Source organism: Leucopleurus acutus (assembly GCF_964270905.1).
Source record: "Leucopleurus acutus genome assembly, chromosome: 6".
NCBI lineage: Eukaryota > Metazoa > Chordata > Mammalia > Artiodactyla > Delphinidae > Leucopleurus > Leucopleurus acutus.
The window spans coordinates 66,690,530-66,710,633 of NC_139149.1; the positions used below are offsets into that span (position 1 = coordinate 66,690,530).

A 20,104-nucleotide genomic window follows, 5' to 3' on the forward strand; every position below is an offset into this window, starting at 1 on the left:
ATGAGAAAATATTTGTGAAACCTTCTGTTAATATCTGTCAAAACTAAGAAATTAATACTGGTAAATTACTACTAACTGAACTGCAGGCTTTATTCACATTTTATGGTTTTTTTCACTAATATTCTCTTTTTGGTTCCAGGATCCATTCCAGGCTACCACATTGCATTTAGTTGTCATGTCTCTTTGGTCTAACACATCAGTTTTCAAGAACATTTTAAGTTTTCCAGATGTTTGAAAATTAATGTTTGACTTGTCTTGGGAAACAGAATATGTACTGAGCATCACTCAGTCTTGTCCTGTTAACTCAAGGCTGTTATTATGTAACATGTTACTATTCGGTGCCTTCAGGGGTTGTTTACATGTTTCATGTTTTCTGCCTTGACCTCAAGCTGCTGTGCTCTTCTTCTTCAGAAGAAGACTATTTTAGCCATTAGTACATAAAATATATTTCATACTAAGCTTGCATTACTGTTCAGTGCCCCTATGAGGAGAGGTAAAGGGCTTTGTCTCAAGTGCTGTAACCTAACTAAAAAACCAAACAGCAGTGTGTATTAAATTAGTTCAGAAGGAGGGAGAAGTCACTTTAGTATTAGGGAGGGCTTTCTATTTATTAATTAATTCCAATAAAGTATATTGAAAGAGACAGGGATGATCATGGAGGTGGGAGAAATGGCATGATCAAAAACATGAGGAATTTTTCCAAGGATTCCAGAGGATTTCTAAGCCTTCCCAATACAGTTAGTTTGCTAATTCCATTCTTGTGTCATAAGAACGATTGCTTAAAAGGGCTTGTTGAATGATTGGATATGGGGCCTGGAGAAGAAGGAAGCTTAAAACTCAAGTCTGTATAACTTGAACAATAAGTGAAAGTGCTATTTTTTTAATAACATTTATTTTCTGATTATAAAAGTATAATTATTATAGAATATTTGATAAGAATCAAAAGCAAAAAATATACATAATAAAAATCAACTATGATTTCAGTATAGACATAACCACTGTTAATGTTTCCATCTATCCTCTTTAAAGTATGATATATATACCTATTTTTTACACTTTGATTACTACTAATACAGTGTTGTGACCTTTTTGCACATTAATCTGGTATCAGCATTTTCCAGTGTCAGTAAATCTTCAGAATCTTGATTTTTAGTGACTGCATTCTAGTTCATTGAAAACCACGTCATTTAACTATTACCATTTTGTTGGACATTTGAGTCTCATTGTTAATTTACTTTGAGCCTCCTTGTACAAAAATCTTTATCCACATCTCTGTTTATTCTCTTAGGACAGCTTCTTGGAAGTGGGATTACTTGATCAAATGGCTCTTGAGACATGTAGCTAACCTTTAAAAAGTTATACTCCTCTCTCCTCCCATCAGTAATGTGTGAGCATGACTGTTCCTCCCACACTTTTGCTATCAAGTACTATAATTTTGGTCTTTAGAAGGGCCAGGTTTTATTTTGAAGATTATTTTGACCTTGTTGAGTTTGAGGTGACAGTTGGACAGATAAGTATAACATTCAGTAAGTAGTGCTTGAAGAAGCAGAGTGATAAATGCAAAATATGCATACTACAATTAAAGATTTAGAAACCATCTATATGTAGTTCATGTGAAATAAGTTATCTCTAAGCAATAAATATATATAGTGTGTGTAATGATATCTGTGGTATATATAACAAAAAGTAGGGTAGTTAAAGACTGATGAACTTTAGGGCAAACCCAGATAGTAAGAGATGGAAGTGGGGAAAAAAAGGATCTTTCAAGGTGATAGAGAATGCAGGGTTAACATCAGTAGGAGGTTGTGTTTTCTGTAAGGTCTTACCCTAAGGAGTATTTTAGCTTACAGTGCAGCAACTGCTTTTGTAATTTCACATTTCTAACCTGGTTTCAATATTCCAGTGTTATGCCAATAGAACTGTTTTATGTCACATAGATTAATATATTTTTGATCTTCTTAGTGAACCTTATTTCTGTTTTATATTCTTTTAGATGGTATTACTAAAGACCCCAAATGGTAGTTGCAGGTCTGAAACTGTTCAGGTCTGTTTTAAAAGTATTTTATAGCACGGTGGTCATAATAATATCTAGTGATGTTACTGATTAATGTTCTAGACTTAATGATGCATGTTAAATGCAAAATATACTATTTTAAATACTATTTTAAATAGTATTTTGCCCATCTCTAATTGCTCTACTCGGTATTTATGATTTTAAGTCTGCTTCTGTTTATAATCAGAGAGGGAGGGAAAAGGCAAGAAAGCAGAGAACAGCAAGAGCAAGGATCTTAAACTATCATAAAACATTTTACTTTTTAGAGACAAATGTATAGGCAAAATTATTTGTGCCTTATATGAGTAAGAATATTTTTGAGACATTTTCTCATTTGACCAATTTTTTTTTTCAAGTTGTTGTATTCTGCTGCTTATCATTGTAGCTTTTTGAGGTGGTGATAGGGAAGTTGTCCAGGGAGGCTGGCATGCCCCTGGCTGAGCCCAGCCAGAGTAGCATTACCTTCATAAATTCACTATAATCCAAAGATGATAATGAATTTTGGCAAGAAGTTATCGTAGCCTGTTAACGTCTGTCTGTACAATAAGAGTAACAGTTACACAGCCTAGGTAATTATGTCATATCTGAGAATTAGAATATTTTCTTGTGTTTCTATTCTGTCATTTCCCATTCTTCTGCATGTCAGATCTCCTGCTCCCCCAAGTTGTTTTGAATCTTGGCTGCACTTTATATCACCTGATGAGTCTTTAAATCTCTCTAAGCTCAGATCACACAGCACACTCCCATACTGATTAAATCAGAATCTCTCAGGGCTACAGCCTAGGAATCAGTAATTTTTAGAGCTCCATGGGTGATTCCACTTGGAAGCCAAAGTTGCAACCCATGGTTTCAGCTGTAGTAATACCATCAGTGAACTTAGTAGTTATCTTTTTTTTTTTTAAATATTTATTTATTTGACTGTGCCGGGTCTTTAGTTGCGGCATACGGGATCTTTAGTTGCGGCAACTTAGTAGTTCTTAAGAGGGTTGCTTATTAAAATCACCTGGGAGTTTTTCTCCACACTGTTCCTTCCCTCCCTCTCCCCCTATTACTGGAGTGAACCAGTGTCAACTGACAGGAGTATAACCCACTCCTTAGATGTGTTAGGACAAAAAAAACAAAGGATCAGTTTGTTAAGTACCCTTTTTGGGAGATATTCCGCTTATGTAAGTAACTTTGCATTTATCCAGTATTATTTCATGTTAATAATTTTGTGGTGTTTGTTTAGTATTTGTATAATCTCTGTGAGGGCAGAGGTCATGTCTATTCTGTTCATCACTATTTTCAGTACCTAACAGTGCCCAGCATATAGTGGTTACTCAGTAAATGTTACAAAAATGAATCATTAGCCCTGAGTTTTGGGAGTATGTCACTTACAGTTTTATATCTATATGTACTATCTATATTATAAAGCTTTATAATTACATTATCTGCTAAGGAAAAAGATCTTCCATAAAACAGAACATAAACAGGAAATAGATTTATTTAATTTTGAAAGGTTTTTGCGGGTCAGGGATTCAGTGTGGATTATTAAGTTTTGAACAAAGATGCGGCACGCAACACAATTCATACTTGGCTCTCAAATCAAACTTCAAAACAAAACATAAAGAAAAACTAAAAAAAACAACAGGTGCTTTTAGAGTTTGTGCTTAGTTTAAGCTTCATGATAAACTAGACTAGAGCTTGGTACATTTATCAGCTTGTTAGTTGTATTTTACCCAGTCATACTCTGTCTTAAAGTAGAAGGTGGTAAATTAAAATGACATGATCCCAATATGGTTGACTTGTGATACAGATTTACAATGCATTGGCAAAATGGCTTAAATTTTGGATGAGCTCTAGACTTTATAATGTGCAAAGAATGGGGGAAAGGGTGCTACCTAAGATATCTAAAAGCTGTTATTAAATCTTTGTTATTCCAGAATTAGGAAATCTCTAGTGCCAGAGTGCTAGCATTGAGGATAACAGCATATCATACAAATTCACTCTGCCTATTTAAAAACCTTTATGGTTTAGATTTTCTCCTGTGGCCTTACTGCTTTACTGGGTTTTCTGTTGTTTTTTTTCCACACACCCCCCCCTTACTTTTTAAATTAAGAAACAAGTAAAAAAAAAATACTTTTTTTTATACATAGTGAACAATTCAGAATAGAATAGAAGAGAGTATACAGTGAAAAGTAGGTTTTCTTTCTACTGTAGAGAACTATTCTTAGAGGAAACCACTATTACCATTTTCTTGTGTATCTTTCCAGGAAGAGTCTGTTTATATTGCCAGCATACACATGCAGGTAGCTTTTCATATCCACTGTTCTGTACCTTCCTTTTTCTTTCTGTTTCTTCTTTTTTGTTCCCCCACCAACCCCATTTAACATATGTCTTAGAGATCTTTCCAAATTACTTTTTCATTTTCCTGGTATGATCCCCATGTCCTTACCAGATGAAGTCTTCCTTAGTCTATAACATCCTTTTCAAACCCAGCTTTCCCCCATATCTCTTCATGTAATTAATCTCTCCTCTGCTTTGCTTCCATTTATTTTTTTTGTCCCTCTATTACACACCTGTCACAGGTCTGCCATATATTATCATGACTTATGTGTGGTTCTCTCATCCCAGGTGTCATCTCCTCATCTCACTCTGTATTCTTTCCACAGTCTGGCTCATCCCATCTGCAGGACTTTAGTTACCACCTGTGTACCAGGGTCTCCCAAATGTATATTTACAGCCCACTTCCCCCCACCACACACACACGTCATTGACATATTTATTTCTTGTGTATCTCAAAGGCAGCTTAATCCTAGTGTGTCCAAAACCAGCTCCTTTTTCATTGTCTGTATCTTAGTAAAAGGTATCTGTATCCATCTCAGTTGTACAGTCTGGAAAACTATGAACTATTCTTGATATTTCCTTCTCCCTCACCTCCCATATTCCAAAAACATAAGTTTGGTTGATTTTTTACTTCCTAAATCCCTCTCAAATCCATCCTCTTCCCTTTATCTCTGATATTACCTTAGTCCAGTCTGCCATAATCTTTACCTGAATTATCACAGTAGTCCACTGACATAGCCTCTCTGGTCCTCTTCCAGACCATTTTCCACACAGCAATATAAGGAATGTTTTCAAAATGTAAATATTAGTGTGACCCCCCCTTCCCTGCTTAAGATATTTTGATGTCTCCCTGTTGCTTTTAGGATAAAGACAAGATGTTTATTTAATATAGCCTAACAGGATCCTGCACGGATATTTGTTACTAATTCCCTCTTCAGTTCATCTCTTACCGCACCCCACCCCCCAGTTCTCTTTGAGTCTCTACCACACTAGACTTCGCTTCCAGGCGCTGCCATTCACCTTGCTCCTTACTGCCTCAGGGCATTTACATATGCTGTTCAGTCTTTCCCCGCTCTTCCCTTTTACCTTCTCCTAGTTAACTCCCACTTAGAGTTTCAAATATCATCTCAAACATTGGTGAACTCTGTGAATCCTCCCTGAACTTCCTGACTAGGTCACATCTTCCTGTCACTCAGCAAAGTACGTATACCTCTCCTCTGTAGCACATTTTCTGCTGCATTTGTGTGTGTGCTAGCATTTGACTAATCACTGTCTACCCAGGTAGGCAGTAAGCTCCCTGAAGGCAGTGGCCTTTATATCTTTAGTTTCCTGCACAGGTGCTCAGCACAAAATAGTAGACACTTGTATCTTTAATGAATAAATGAATGAATTTGTTTCTGTTTTCTCCATTGACTCGTCTTGTGGAAAGTATGCAAAATTTTGCAAAGGCTCAAATACATATTTCAGGTTCAAAGTGAATCCATATGCTCAACAAGGCACAGTATGGCTTAATAAGCAATATGTACCACAGACTTCCTAAGGCCTTAAGTGTACCAGAAAGAGGTCACTCTGAGGGCGGGGAATGGGAAGATAATTGTGACCTGCTAGCAGATTTCTAGGTCTATTTTGTAGTTAGTGGAATTATTTGCCTGTATTGTTTCCTAAGCCATTTCCCCTCTCCCATTGTCTTATATTTCCCTAATAAATGGTGATCTCCTAATTACTTTCAACCTAGAGAAATAAAACTTTTCCCAAAGCAGTCAGGAATAGACCTGTTCACTTATAAAACAATTGAAGTTTGGAAAGAAAGAATAAAGATACGGTTAAGATTGTATTCTCTCTAGATAGGCTGACTGTGTCTGCCTACCTATTAGCCATGAGAATTTAGGGGAAGCTATTTAACTGCTGTGAGCCTTGGTTTTCTCATCTGGGAAGCTGGGATAGTTACAGTATCTATCTCATAGTATTACTGTGAGGATTAAATGAGATATACAGCATTTAATGTAGTGACTCCTGGCAACATACAAATGCTCAGTCAGTGCACATGGTTGCTGCTGTTGCTGCAGCTGCTGTTCTTGTTGGGACACATTTTCCCAGTACAAAGGTGGTTTAGTCTAGTTCACACATACCTTCTCCCCCCACTCCACCTTCCTGTGTCACAGGGAAGGTAGAACTCTATAGGCTTCAGCCAAGAGACAGTAGAAGGCACTAGGAGGAGAAAGGGAGGTGGGTGTTTGCATTAGCGATTTGGAGGGGAGGATAGGTACTCTTGATGTCTCCATTAGTAAAAGAAAAGTCTGGATCTTCACATACATGGTACCTCACTTAAAGTTATGGGGGAAATGGTTTAAATTGACTTGTGAGCCAGCATTGAAACCACCATTTATATTACTGTGGTTAAAATGTGATCCAGAGTTCCAAATTACCTGATTTTAAAACACATTATTGTGTTTCAAACTCTTTCTATAAACCAGCACTTAAAGAAACAGTACTTTTTGCTTTAATATGGAAACATTTACTTGTTCTAAACTTCATTTGTATTTTTTAAATTAATAAACGTTATTTTTAGAGCAGTTTTAGCTTCACAGCAAAATTGAGCAGAAAGTACAGAGTACCCATGTACCTGCTGTCCCACATGCACAGCCTCCTCTCTACCAACATCTCACGCCACACCAGTACATCTGCTACCATTGATGAACCTGCATTTGACACGCTGTTATCACTCAGTGTCTTTAGTTTACATTAGGGTTCACTCTTGCTATTCTACGTCCTGTGGGTTTGGATGAATGTATAATGACATGTATCCACCATGGTAGTATCATACAGAATAGTTACACTGTCCTAGAGATCCTGTATGTTCTGCCTGTTCATCCCATCCTCCCCATTAAACCCTAGCCACCATTCATCTTTCTACAATCTCTGTAGTTTTGAATTCCAAGAATGTCATATAGTTGGAATCATACAGTATGTATGATTCAGATTGGCTTCTAGTAATATGCATTTACGTTTCCTCCATGTCTTTTAATGTCTTGGTAGCTTATTTATTTGGAGGGCTGAATAATGTTCCACCGTCTGAATGTACCACTTTATCCATTCGCTTACTGAAGGAGATCTTGTTTGCTTCAAAGTTTGGACCATTATGGATAAAGCTACTATAAGCATTCGTGTGTAGGTTTTTGTATAGACATAAGTTTTCAATTCATTAAGTACCTAGGTGCACAGTTGCTGGATTGTATGGTAGGAGTATGTTTAGTTTTGTAAGAAGCCGTCAAACTATCTTCCAGAGCAGCTCTGCCATTTTGCATTCCCACCAACAGTGAATGAGAGTTTTGTTGCTCCACATTCTCACCAGTATTTGGTGTTGTCAGTGTTTTGGATTTTGGCCATTCATATAGGTGTGTAGTGACATCTTGCTGTTTTAATTTGGAGTTCCCTAATGATGTTTTAGTCCATTTGGACTGCTCTCACAAGAATACTATGGACTGAGTGACTGGTAAACAACAGAAATGTATTTCTCGCAGTTCTGGAAGCTGGGAAGTTCCAGATTTGATGCCTGATGAGGATCTGCTTCATGGCTCGTGGATGGCTGTCTTCTCACTGTGTCCTTCCATAGCAGGAGGAGCAAGGCAACTCTGGGGGTCTCTTTTATAAGGGCACTCACTAATGCTGTTCCTGGGGGCTGCATTCTCAGGACCTAATTCCCTCGCATAGCCACCGCCCACACACACACACATACCACCACGTCGGCCATTGGAATTTCAACATGAACTTTGGGGGTGGATGGGAGACAACTCACAAACACTCAGTCCACACCAAAATGTGCTGTTGGACAGCTTTTAATATGTTCTTTTGCCATCTGTGTATCTTCTTTGGTGCAGTATCTTTGTTCATGTCTTTTGTCCATTTTTTAATTAGGTCATTCATTTTTTCTTTGCGTTCTAAGGGTTCTTTGTGTATCTTGGATAACAGTCCTAATCAGATGTGTTGTTTGCAGATATTTTCTCCTAGTCTGTGACTTGTCTTCTCATTCTGTTGGCGTTGTCTTTTGCAGAGCAGAATATTTTAATTTTAGTGAAGTCCAGCTTATCGATTATTTCTTTCCTGTATTGTGTCTTTGGTACTGTATCTGAAAGGCGTCACCATACCCAAGGACAACTAAGTTTTCTCCTATATTATCTTCTAGGAGTTTTGTAGTTTTACATTTTATATTAGGCCTGTGATCCATCTTCAGTTTATGTTCGTGAAGGGTGTAAAGTCTGTGTCTAAATTTCATTTTTTTAACATATGGGTGTCCAGTTGTTGTAGCACCATTTTTTGAAAAGACTGTCTTTGCTCCATTGTATTGCCTTTGCTCCTTTGTCAAAGATCACTTGACTTTATTTATGTGGGTCTATTTCTGGCCTCTCTGTTTGTCCCATTGATCTATTCGTCTATTCTTTTGCCAGTACCACACTGTCTTGATTACTGTTGCTGTATAGTAAGTCTTGAAGTTGGATACTGGCAGTCCTCTGACTGTGTTCTCCTTCAATATTGAGTTGGCTAGTCTGGATCTTTTTCTCTCCATATAAACTTTCTAATCAGTTTGTTGATATTCACAAAATAATTGGCTGGGATTTTGATGCGTTTGCATTGAATCTATAGATGGGAAGAACTGACATCTTGACAGTATTGAGTTTTCTTACCCATGAACATATAGTATTCTTTGATTTTATTTGTATTTTAACAGATTCTATATTAATATATAGTATTTTAAAATTTAGTCATGGTGGATAAGGTCTGTTGAAGTTATACCAATATGGCATCTTAGTTCAAGCTCTTTCATTTCTGTAGCCGTAAAATTAAACCCACGCTTAAATAAGAACTTTGTATTAGTACTTTTTTTTAAATGTACACTACACACACGGGTATATTTATTTTAACAATTTAATGGTTTAGGACGGAACACTCACCAGTACACTTTTCATAGTTATGTCCGTCTTAAGTCAGACATATGTTATATTCTTTTCTCCTTGAATTTAATTCAGCTCTTCTTAAGATTGCCATAGGGATAAAAACCATACAGATTTTAGTGTAAATCTTTGCATTTGGCTTAGTATGAGATTTAAAAATTATATAAAAAAGCATTGTGTTAAGAGAAGGATAATTGTAAAAGGGAATCTGTTATTAAATTAAATAAGCATTTGAGAGTTCTTGTGGGGAATCACTCCAGTGCTGTAAAAGGCTAGTGTTTATGACCCTTGCAGTAACAGTAATTGCTGAACGAATATTCAAGTGATGAGAAAATAGATTTTGCTAAGATCAGTCCTCTTGCTGCTAATGTTTAAAATATTGTTACTCATTAACAATAAGAGCAGCTAGTAACAGAAAATTCCCAGGTGCAAGTTTGTCACTCTATCTAAACTTTCTGCCTGCCTTTTACTTTTGTTTGTTTTGTGCAGAAGATATAATAGCTTATGGGAAACATGGTATTTAAAGGGAGGAAAGTAATGTTTGCAGGGGAAAAACAGTAAAATAAAATACTACTCTTTTTCTTAGTGGTATTTAAACAAAAATTTACGTCCTCAATTCTGAAATTTAACAATTGATCTTTCTATTTGGCATTAGCAAAATATTGAGGTTGCAGTAAACAAAAGTCCCTGTTAACTTTGCTTTTTTCTAATTTGACTCAGAACTGGAATGAATGTTACTTCTGCTGTATCAGTGAAGTAAATTACTAAGTAAATGAACCCTTTCTTATGAAATTAGTACATGTTTACCCCACTATCTGAAAGTAGAGTGTCCCTATAAAACCTTTTGTAAGCCTAAATGATGTAAAGGAAGAAGCAGTTACCTTAGGACACATCTTGCTAATGGCTGCACAAAATAAATCGAGATAAAGCACAGATGCTTACAGACACAGTTCAAAGCTATGGAGGCTTGATGCTGAGATGCTGAGTGTAGTTCCAGGGGAAGGAGCTTGGTGGTGCCGCTCTCCCTGTCTCTAAAATGTTCACTGCAGAACAGACTGAACGCTGTTTTTGCTTTTCACCTGTTTTTGTAAAAGCGAAAATCTTCTTTGGATCTCTTTTGGTTGGTGAAAACAGGTACTAATGTAAGTCTTTCGTAAGAGCAAAGAGCATAAAGGGAATTTTTTAAAAGCAGGGGATACCCATTTAAGGAAAAGTTCCCTTTCTGCTTCCCCCTTTCCTCTGCCATTAAACATGCTCTATGACAGGGGTCCCCAACCCCCGGGATCTAATGCCTGATGAACTGAGGTGGAACTAATGTAATAATAATAGACGTAAAGTGCACAATAAATGTAATGTGCTTGAATCATCCTGAAACCATCCCCCCTACCCCCGGTCCTTGGAAAAATCGTCTTCCACGCAAACGGTCCCTGGTGCCAAAAAGGTTGGGGCCCACTGCTCCATGAGATCTCTCTTTCCTCTCCCCTTGGGCAGATCCCACAACTCTTTAGTCACTTTGACTTATTAAAATACATCTGATTTTCAGAGCATAAAAAGCCCATTTCACCGTAAGTTGAAGAGCCTGGTCCACATCTTGCAGCCTCATGGAGCTTCCATTTCTAGTGGGAGACGGACAATAATAAGTAAGATAAATAGATAAAATATATGTTAGAGAGTGATAGATGCTATGGAGAAAAAATAGAAAGGCGGGTGAAATGTGTGGAGACTGTGACATTTTAGATAGAGTGGCCAAGAAAGGCCTCACTGAGAAGGTGGCTTTTGAGCCAAGAAAGACCTGTAGAAGGTGGTGGCGCAAACCATGTGGGTACCTTGAGGAAGAGCATTCCAGGCAGAGACACTGGTGCGGAGACCCTGAGGTGGAAATGTACATTTTAGTTGGAGGAACAGGTTGCTGTAGCCAGTTGAGCGAGGAAAGGAGGAGCAGATAAGAAGGATGGTGGTGGTGATGGGCCTTATAGGTCAGAAGACTTTGACTTTAACACAGAATAAGGAGGTAAGCCGTTGGAGGGTTTTGACCAGAGTCCCGTGATCTGATTTACTCATCGCTCTGCCTGGTTGTCATTGAGAATAGAATACTGTGGTGGGGCTTAGGGTCTCAAGTGGAAGCAAGGAGGCTACTGTAATTAACCAGATAGAGAATGCTGGTGTTTTCAATTATGGTTGAGGTGGTAGGAGTAGGGAGAAGTAGTAGAATTTGAGGTATGTTTTGAAGATAAAACCAGTGGAATTTACAGGAGGTGGGATAGAAAGAGTGTTGTCAAGGGTGAGGTCTAGGTGTTTGCCCTGAGGAACTAAAATAATAAAGAGTTGCCATTAGCTGAATTAGGGAAGCTTGTAAGAGGAATTGTAATATCTGGGATTCAGTTTGGGGCATGTTAAACTTTTCAAAATTACTGGATACAAAATATTAGATTTCAAACTAAAGAGTGTTTAGTAGGCATTTAGATGTATAGCTCTGGAATTTAGTATAGAAATGGAGGCTAGAGATACAGGTTTGTAGGTTCAGAGCTTACTGATGCTATTGGAAGCCGTAAAACTGCAGGCGATCAACAAAAGAGTAGATGTAGTTAGAAAGGAGAAGAGGTTTAAGGACTGAGCTCTGGAGGATTGGCAATATTTAGAGGTTAGGGAGATAAGGAACAGCAATAGTGATTGAGAAGGAGAAGCCAAGAAAGTTAGGAGGAAAACCAGTAAGTATGTTATTCTAGCAACAAAGCAGAGAAAGTATATCAAGGAGGAAGAAGTGACCAACTGTGTCAAATGTTGCTGGGCCAGTCAAATAAGATGAAGATTGAGAAATGAGCGTCGAGTCTAGTGATGAGGTCACTGGTGACCTTGGATGAGAGCTGTTTCAGTGGAGTGGCGGCGGGAGTTAAGAGCCTGTTGGAGGTAATTGAAATGAGAGCTGGAAGGGGTAAAGGAATCGTGGTTAGTTTTTAAATAAAGATTGGGGAAGTGGCGCTTGTAGCATTCTTGTGGGCATGATTCACCAGAGAGGGAAAAATAGATGATCCAGGATGGAGTGTAGAATTGCTGGAGTGTTGTCCTTTTGGAAAAGAAAAAGAGAGAAGATTGAGAACTAGTGAAAAGGTGTGGCTAGCTGAGCTTGTCAGCATTTAGCACCCACTTTCTACTCAGCTGTGAAGCCTCAGTGGCAGGTCAATTACTAGCCTATAAAATGTTACGTTTGAATTAGGGTGGAGTCAGTCGTGCCTCCAGCACACCCACACACCCCCTCCTTACTGCCCCCAGCCCCCCATCTTGATTTGTGAGAAGGAAAATGGGGGCTCTTATTCCAGACGAGGCAGCCAGCAAGAGCTGGATTTTTAGCCCTAAGTCACCTTAGGCTAGGTTCCTCAGAACACAGCCATAAGCTGCAACCCTACTAGGTCTACTCCAAAACAGTAGGGAAGGTCACATTTCGTATCCTGCTGCAATAACCATATCCTTAGTGTCTTGTAGCAGAATAGCATAACTGAGAAGACAGCAAATTTAAGAACCAAGAACTTGGTGTGGGAATTCCAGCTCTTCTACCAACTGGCAGAGCAGAGTTAAAATGGATCGCTTACTTTCTGTGAATTGGTTTCTTCAAGTGTAAAAGGAGGGGTTTGGCTTCAACCAGATCCTTTTCATGCTGAAATTCCGTGATTCATTAAAATATAGTAATCCCCAGCCATCTGAAGCATAACATAGTTCTTCTGCCAAGAACCAAAGAATATCACCGAGGAAATTTGGTTTCTTTGGAGAATTGCTCTCCTTGGGTTCCTATCCAAGTAAGTGTTTGCAAAACTTGACTGGAGATTAAATTACACATAGTAGCACTGAAATTATAAGAGGAAATACAAATATAGCAAGACTATTGAAGTCAATAGAGATTTATTCAGACTTTGTCCAAATTCTCTGAGTATTTTGTAGCTGTGGGACATACAGAAAGTTATTTAACTCTCAACTTTAGTTTCCTCATCTAAAAATAGGAATGTAATAATAGTACCTACTTCATAGATTTGTAAGGAGAATTAAATGAGATATACACTGCGGTGCTTTGACAAATGCTTGGCTTATTATGGAGTAAACCTTAGCTGCTGCTGTTATCATCGTCGTCATCTTTATTATCATCAGTGTGTGACATGTGTAGTTTAAAACATTTTAGTATAGCAGCTGTACTATAAAAGTCTCATACTATAATTTAGTTTTATAACGATTACTTTGAGTCATCAAGGGAAAAATTAACTTAGAAAAGGAAATGCCATTGAATCAGTTTAAACTTCTTTTTTTAAACAAAATTCATACTTCATTTTGTATGCTTTTAGTTACAGTGAAAATTCCCTTGAGGAATATACCTGATTCTCAGATGATGACAGAACAATGAGCCATTACTGTAATTAGTTCCAGTTGCTGTGTATACTTAAAACTTAGAAAATAGTATTTTTCAAAAGTGTATTTTCCCTAAATAGGCCATAAAAGTAAGATTTTATAGTTCATATATATCTGCCTTAAAAATAGGTTTTTGAAACATCCTGTAAACATTTTGATTATACCGTCAAGTTTTCTCCACCCTTTCTGTATGAACTGTTGTCAGAGTGATTATTGATAGCATCGCCTACTTGATGTTTACAGTCTGCAGTGTATGTTTTACAGAATTAATAAGCTATAGTTAAATCATTTAATGTATACCTGAATGTCCTATTGTCGTTAGTGTGGTTGCTTTATCAATGCTGGTTTGCACTTATTTTAAATCAAACATGCAGATCATTTATAAACTGATGGTCATTTTAAAAGAAGAAAAGCTTTATACATAACTTAGTGCAGAAAGTCAAGTTAGTCTATAGTGTAAAGGTTAGAGAAAAATGGAAGTCTGTAAGGTAAATTTGAAAAGGGTTTAAGGGGTATTGGATGTGTCTTCCTAACAAATAACTGTGAGTTTAGACTTTATTTGAATTATCTCTCATTGTAGTTTATAAATGAAATGATGGTGTTGAACACAATGTAATGTACTTGGGGTTTAGTAGCACCTAGCACTCAGACAGACCTTGAACAACATTCCCACTAAAAGGAACCAGGACTCCTTGAAGAAATGGCAGATTCCAAGGATGGGAGCCTGGAACATATCGTTAGGCCAGAAAGTAAGGAAGTGTTCAGAAAAATGATGGTGGCCTATCACAAGGATACAGGGTCATTTTGAAGGTGTTCCCAGTGGCCAAATCTGGGGTGATTTGAGTGTCAAAATAATTAAATTCAGTAAGAATTCTAAATCATTAGGAAAAAAGATAGGAATCCATGAGACCTCACCAATAATACACATACATATTCATAGAATCAGGAGAAGAGAGGGCTCAGGGGCCAGCTGGTAAATGTGGAGGAAATGCTGACGTTGGAAAATTATGATTTTATCACTATCATAGTAAGGTTTAGTTTAGCCAAGAATCACAAGTCGATGTTAAATCTAGGGGAGAAATTCTGATGAAGAGTGTGGGTATTTGCAAAGGTTGCTTATTGGTTGCAGTAGGAAAATTGGACAGCACTTGATCTGGATAGTGAAAATTAACATCACCAGTGTGCCTCTGGATGTGACACCCTGAGGAGAACACGGCATCACTTACATTCTCTTCTAGCCAGGACTGAACTACCTGCATCTAATCATAAGGAAACATCAGACGAGTTCCAAATGATGAGCATTCTATTAAAAGAAAAACTGTATTCTTCAAAAATATTAATATTATAGAAGGCAAAGGAAGGCTAAAAGGCTCTATATTAAAGGAGACTAAAGGCACAGGATATATAGATGGTTGATCCCAAGACTGGGATCTTGTATCTGGAGGAAAATTAAGATTCTTTTCTAAGGCGTAATTGGTTCAGTTGACAACATTATTTTGCAGATTGTAGGTATTGTATAGATTTTACTTTTACTGAAATTGTAGCTATATTGCAGTTATATTAGAAAATGCACACTGAAATATTTATGGGGAAAGGGCCATGATATATTCAACTTACTCTCAAATGGTTCAGAAAAAAAGTACTTTGTGTGTGTGTGTTGTGTATGTGTGTGTGGTTTTTTTTTTAGGAGGAGGAGATGGAGAGAGAGAGAGAGGGAGTTGATAAAGCAAATGAGCAAAATGGGATTCTGGATAAAGTTATACAGGTGTTCTTTGTTCTTGTGATTTTTCTGTAAGTTAGAAATATTTCCAAATATGTTTATACACACATGCATGCACAAGTTGGTTGAGACTTATTTCTTTTATACTTACCTCTTATTGTTCTAGGTTGCTAATTTACCTTTGATACTTAATTGGTTTAAGATGTTAAGTTCATTGATCACAGATATACACATTGATTTTTAATTTCTTTTAAATAGTGCTGGGCCTAAAGGAGATAACATTTATGAATGGAGATCGACTATACTTGGTCCACCAGGTTCTGTATATGAAGGTGGTGTGTTTTTTCTGGATATCACATTTTCATCTGATTATCCATTTAAGCCACCAAAGGTAAGAACCTAGAATTGCATTCTTTAATACTTATCCTTTTCCACAGTCAGTTTATTCTAGGGAATGGATGCAGTTATTTTTATTTAATTGTTTTTCATGGATTATACAGAAACTCTCATGTAACCAAGGATTTTAAAACTAGAAGTAATTGATTTGTGTCTTTTACAAATAACTTTGTAATCAGCAGAGAGTTTGTTAATTGTAAATAAAAGTATGCTACTTTGCCCATCAGTAAGCACATAAATTTTAGATTTATGATATGAGAAAAAGTATCTTATGAACCTTGCTTAAGAAACCTGTTGGGATAAAAAGTAAATTTGTCTGACAGCTTCCGGAAAGAAGAGTTAAGTAACTTGAATCTTGTGTTAAATACCCTATCTTTATAGATGAGCAAAGACTAGAAACCTATAGCAAAGAAGAGAGAACTAGTACTATTTAATAGACTTATTTTGTGCCCTCTGTAAGTCTGATGCATTAATGGGAGTGAGGGCGGCTGGGTGACGTAGGCCTCCTGTTGTCTCTGAATGTGAATTAGGTGGATAACAGCGAGAAGGGTTGAGTTGTGTCTTGTGATCACTGGCAATTATTTTTCAAGTCTTAAACATAACAGTTACTTGAATAGCTTCCTCCTCTGACTTCTCCCAATAAAATAGTCAAGCCAGCAGTTTTTACCATCAGTATTAAGCCTGAGCATAATTATGCTGTAGTTAGAAAGACTTCTGACATGTCAGGGAGAAGTGTTATCAAGCCCTTAACTGTCAACCTAGTTCCTTATGTTCCCTTCACTATTTAAAATATATGTAGTGATTTAATGCCTGCCTCATGTGCACGTGTGTTGTTATGTGTGTGTGTGTAAAAATAAAGGATTTTTTTTTTTAAAGAAGGCGGATCGGTTCTCCCTTATCTAACAAGGTAACAACAGTTCCACCTAGTGGTATTTACCTCAAATTGCAGATACCAAGTTTCCCTATCACCTAGAGGTATTGGCTCTCAACTACAGCTGTCAGTTTTTGAGTGCTTTACTTTGTGGTCCCATCAGAACCTAAGATCTTTAAATGATTGTCTTATTTAATGTTCTCGGGTATGTCGAGTATCTCTTGCTAGATCAATCAAAGAAAGGGACAAAACCCTCATGTTAACAATACTGCAGATTGTATTCACATTCAAAATGACATATGTTAAAAGCCAATATATCATTAACTATTCAGTTTGCCTTCAGTGCTTAAGTTTTCTGTATTACAGCAAACAAAACCGTAGCAAAATAGCACATGACTGTATTTATAGTGAGGCTTATTTCTACTTCCATCATTTTTCATATTGGAAATTGGTTTTAACGTGGTAGCAAAATTAGAAAAAAGTTTGCAAGATTTAGTTTTTATGAAATTTTTATACATGAGGGAAACTTTGTTAAAGGAAGAGACATTTTTCTTAGAATCTTTTAATGGAAAATAGAGATTGACTAGCATACTTATGTATATGATTTGTCATAATTATTTTGGTTAATATGGCTATTAATTTAGCATGTTAATTTTTTTGTTAAAGTCTCAATATTTTTATTTTCTAACACTTCAATGTTGATTCCTTCCTCTTCCCTAAGATATCTTATGCAGTATTATGAAGCATTCTTCAGATCTATAGTTGGACAAGTGAAAAAGAAATAAGACTTCTGCTGTTATCTTGGTTTAGGTATAATTATTTCTCTACAGTTCTGCTTATTTTTGAAGTTCAGATAAGGTGTTGAACTTCTTGAAGAATAATAGAAATTTAATTCTCTTCTGTTCATTGATTGTTAGAAGCTGAAAGGAATCAGAGTATTAATTGTGTTTGTAAGCCATGCGTATCTATTGAGTAGTCAGCTGTCAATGATATGAACATACATTATTCCCATATTCTGGAGCAGGGCTGCCTAATAGAAATATAATGCAAGCTACATGTGTAATTTTTTATAGAAACAGTGAAATTAATTTTAATAATATTTTACTTAATCCAGTGTATCCAAAAATATCGTCGTTTCAACATGTAATCAATAGAAGCATCATTAACGCCATATTTTACATTCTGTTTGATATTGTCTTTGAAATCTGATATGTATTTTACACTTTTAGCCCATCTTAATTCTTATAACCACACTTTAAGAGCTCTGTGTAACTAGTATGTACTGTGTTAGAACAGTTCTAGAGTTATATACAGTAGTCCCTCCTTATCCTCAGGAGGTATGTTCCAGGACCCTCAGTGGATTCTTGAAACCACAGATAGTACTGAACCCTATATGATGCTATTTTTCCGATGCATAAATGCCTATGATAAAGTTTAATTTATAAATTAGGCACAGTAAGAAATTAACAATAACTAATAATAAAGTTAGAGCGGTTATAACAATATACTGTAATAAAAGTTATGTGATTGTGGTCTCTCTCTGTCTCAAAATATCTTGTACAAACTTAATGCCTCTTCCATCGTAACTAAGCACTTATGCCTGTAGCGTTTTCAGCTTGAGGTATAACAGCAAAACTAGCACAAGTGTTTTTATCCTTTTACAATTTCATGGATAGAAGACTCATTCTTACCATAGATCTTAGCAACCTTAGTGTAGAATTTTTTTTCCTTCCTTTATTAAGGCAAAAACTTTCACCTTTTCACTTAAAGCAAGAATTTTAGAGCTTCTCTTTGGCAGATCTCAGTTGCCAGCATCACTACTCTTGAGCTTTGGGGCCATTATCAAATAAAGTAGGGTGACTTGAACACAAGCCCTGCGATACTGCAGCAGTTGAACTGATAGCCAAGATGCTACTTAGTAGACTGACTGGGCAGGATTATGCTGGACACCCAGGCAGGGTAGATCAGGACAGTGCAAGATTTCATCATGCTACTCAAAATAGCACAAAATTTAAAACTTATGAATTGTTTATTTCTGGAATTTTCCATTTAATATTTTTGGACCCCAGTTGACCTCAGGGGTCCAAAACTGAAACCATGGAAAGCAAAAATGTGGATAAAATGAGTACTACTGTGGTCTCTTTCTCCTCCTTCCCCACTACACCAGTGGTTTCTTTCTTGTTTTTAATTATGCGTCCTTATCAGAAATACACTTTTGAGTGCTTTAAACATTTTCTTTCCAGACTCCACTTGGGAGATCACAGTACATTGCTAGTTCCAAGGGATCAGGAACTGTCTTTTTTCTTTGCAAATCCAAATTAAGAATTAACCACCCAATTTGTGTTTGTGTTTATTTGAAACTGGTGTTTGTTTCTATGGTTTATTCTCTTTTATCACATATCTCAAGGATATAATAGTTTCCTTTATTCAGTAGCTTAAGACCTTACTTGTTTCATTTTACTGTCTCAGTCTAACAAGACAGTGAGCCATTTGTGGAAATGAAAGTCTGAGAAATAGAAAGGCTGGTGATTTCACCAACCTTCTCCAGTATTTTCTGACACATGGCAAGAGATTAGCTAAGTTGGTGACCTTTTTCTACTAAGAACCTAACGTAACTTTAGTTTTATGTTTAAAAAAATTCTTCACTAGTTTCTCTTACCTTTGGCACCAAAACGTTTCTGTTCTCCCTCACCTCCTGTCTTTAAATAGTGGTGTATGAGTGCATGCCCACACATACATTCATAGAATTACCGTATCATTTGTTTAAACAGTTCAGCGACTCATTTGGTTTAAAAGCAATATCGTTCCAGCAATACTGGGTAAAAACAATTTCTTTGAACTGAATTAAATAAAACCATTTAATTTTGCTATTACTTAAACCTAGTGTTTGTTAGCTCTTCGATGAAATTATATGCTGTTTGCTATGATCTGTGATATGTTCCACTTCATTTTTGCTAGTGAGAGTTTTAGTTGGTAATAAAGCTTTTTATTTTCTTTCTGTCTTTAATGTCACTGCCCTTAGGTTACTTTCCGCACCAGAATCTATCACTGCAACATCAATAGTCAGGGAGTCATCTGCCTGGACATCCTTAAAGACAACTGGAGTCCTGCTTTGACTATTTCAAAGGTTTTGCTGTCAATTTGTTCTCTTTTGACAGACTGCAACCCTGGTAAGCAGATTTTTATTAACACATACAGTGAGGCTACAAAAACTGCATTTTTTTCAGTTTAAGGTGAATTTGAGAAGTAAATGCTGTTGGTAGAAAGATCAGCATAAAACACTTTTTGAGGAAATTATCAATGCCATTTCAATTAGAATAGACCAGAAGTTTCACAATAACTTCCTTTAATTTGTTAATGGCATACTACCCTATAATTATTTTCTGCCTGTCATTGGT

At 36.7% G+C, this 20,104-nt stretch overlaps 1 protein-coding gene across 3 annotated transcripts in view; it reads left to right on the top strand.

Annotated features, from left to right (window-relative positions):
• The window catches only part of UBE2E3 (ubiquitin conjugating enzyme E2 E3), an 89,767-nt gene that overhangs the window by 66,774 nt on the left and 2,889 nt on the right, over nucleotides 1-20,104 (top strand). For all 3 annotated transcript variants that reach the window (XM_082841523.1, XM_082841522.1, XM_082841521.1), the window contains exons 4-5: nucleotides 15,698-15,830; nucleotides 19,729-19,876. In XM_082841523.1, the coding sequence (XP_082697649.1) occupies nucleotides 15,698-15,830; nucleotides 19,729-19,876 (281 nt within the window). The remainder of the gene's footprint in view (nucleotides 1-15,697; nucleotides 15,831-19,728; nucleotides 19,877-20,104) is intronic.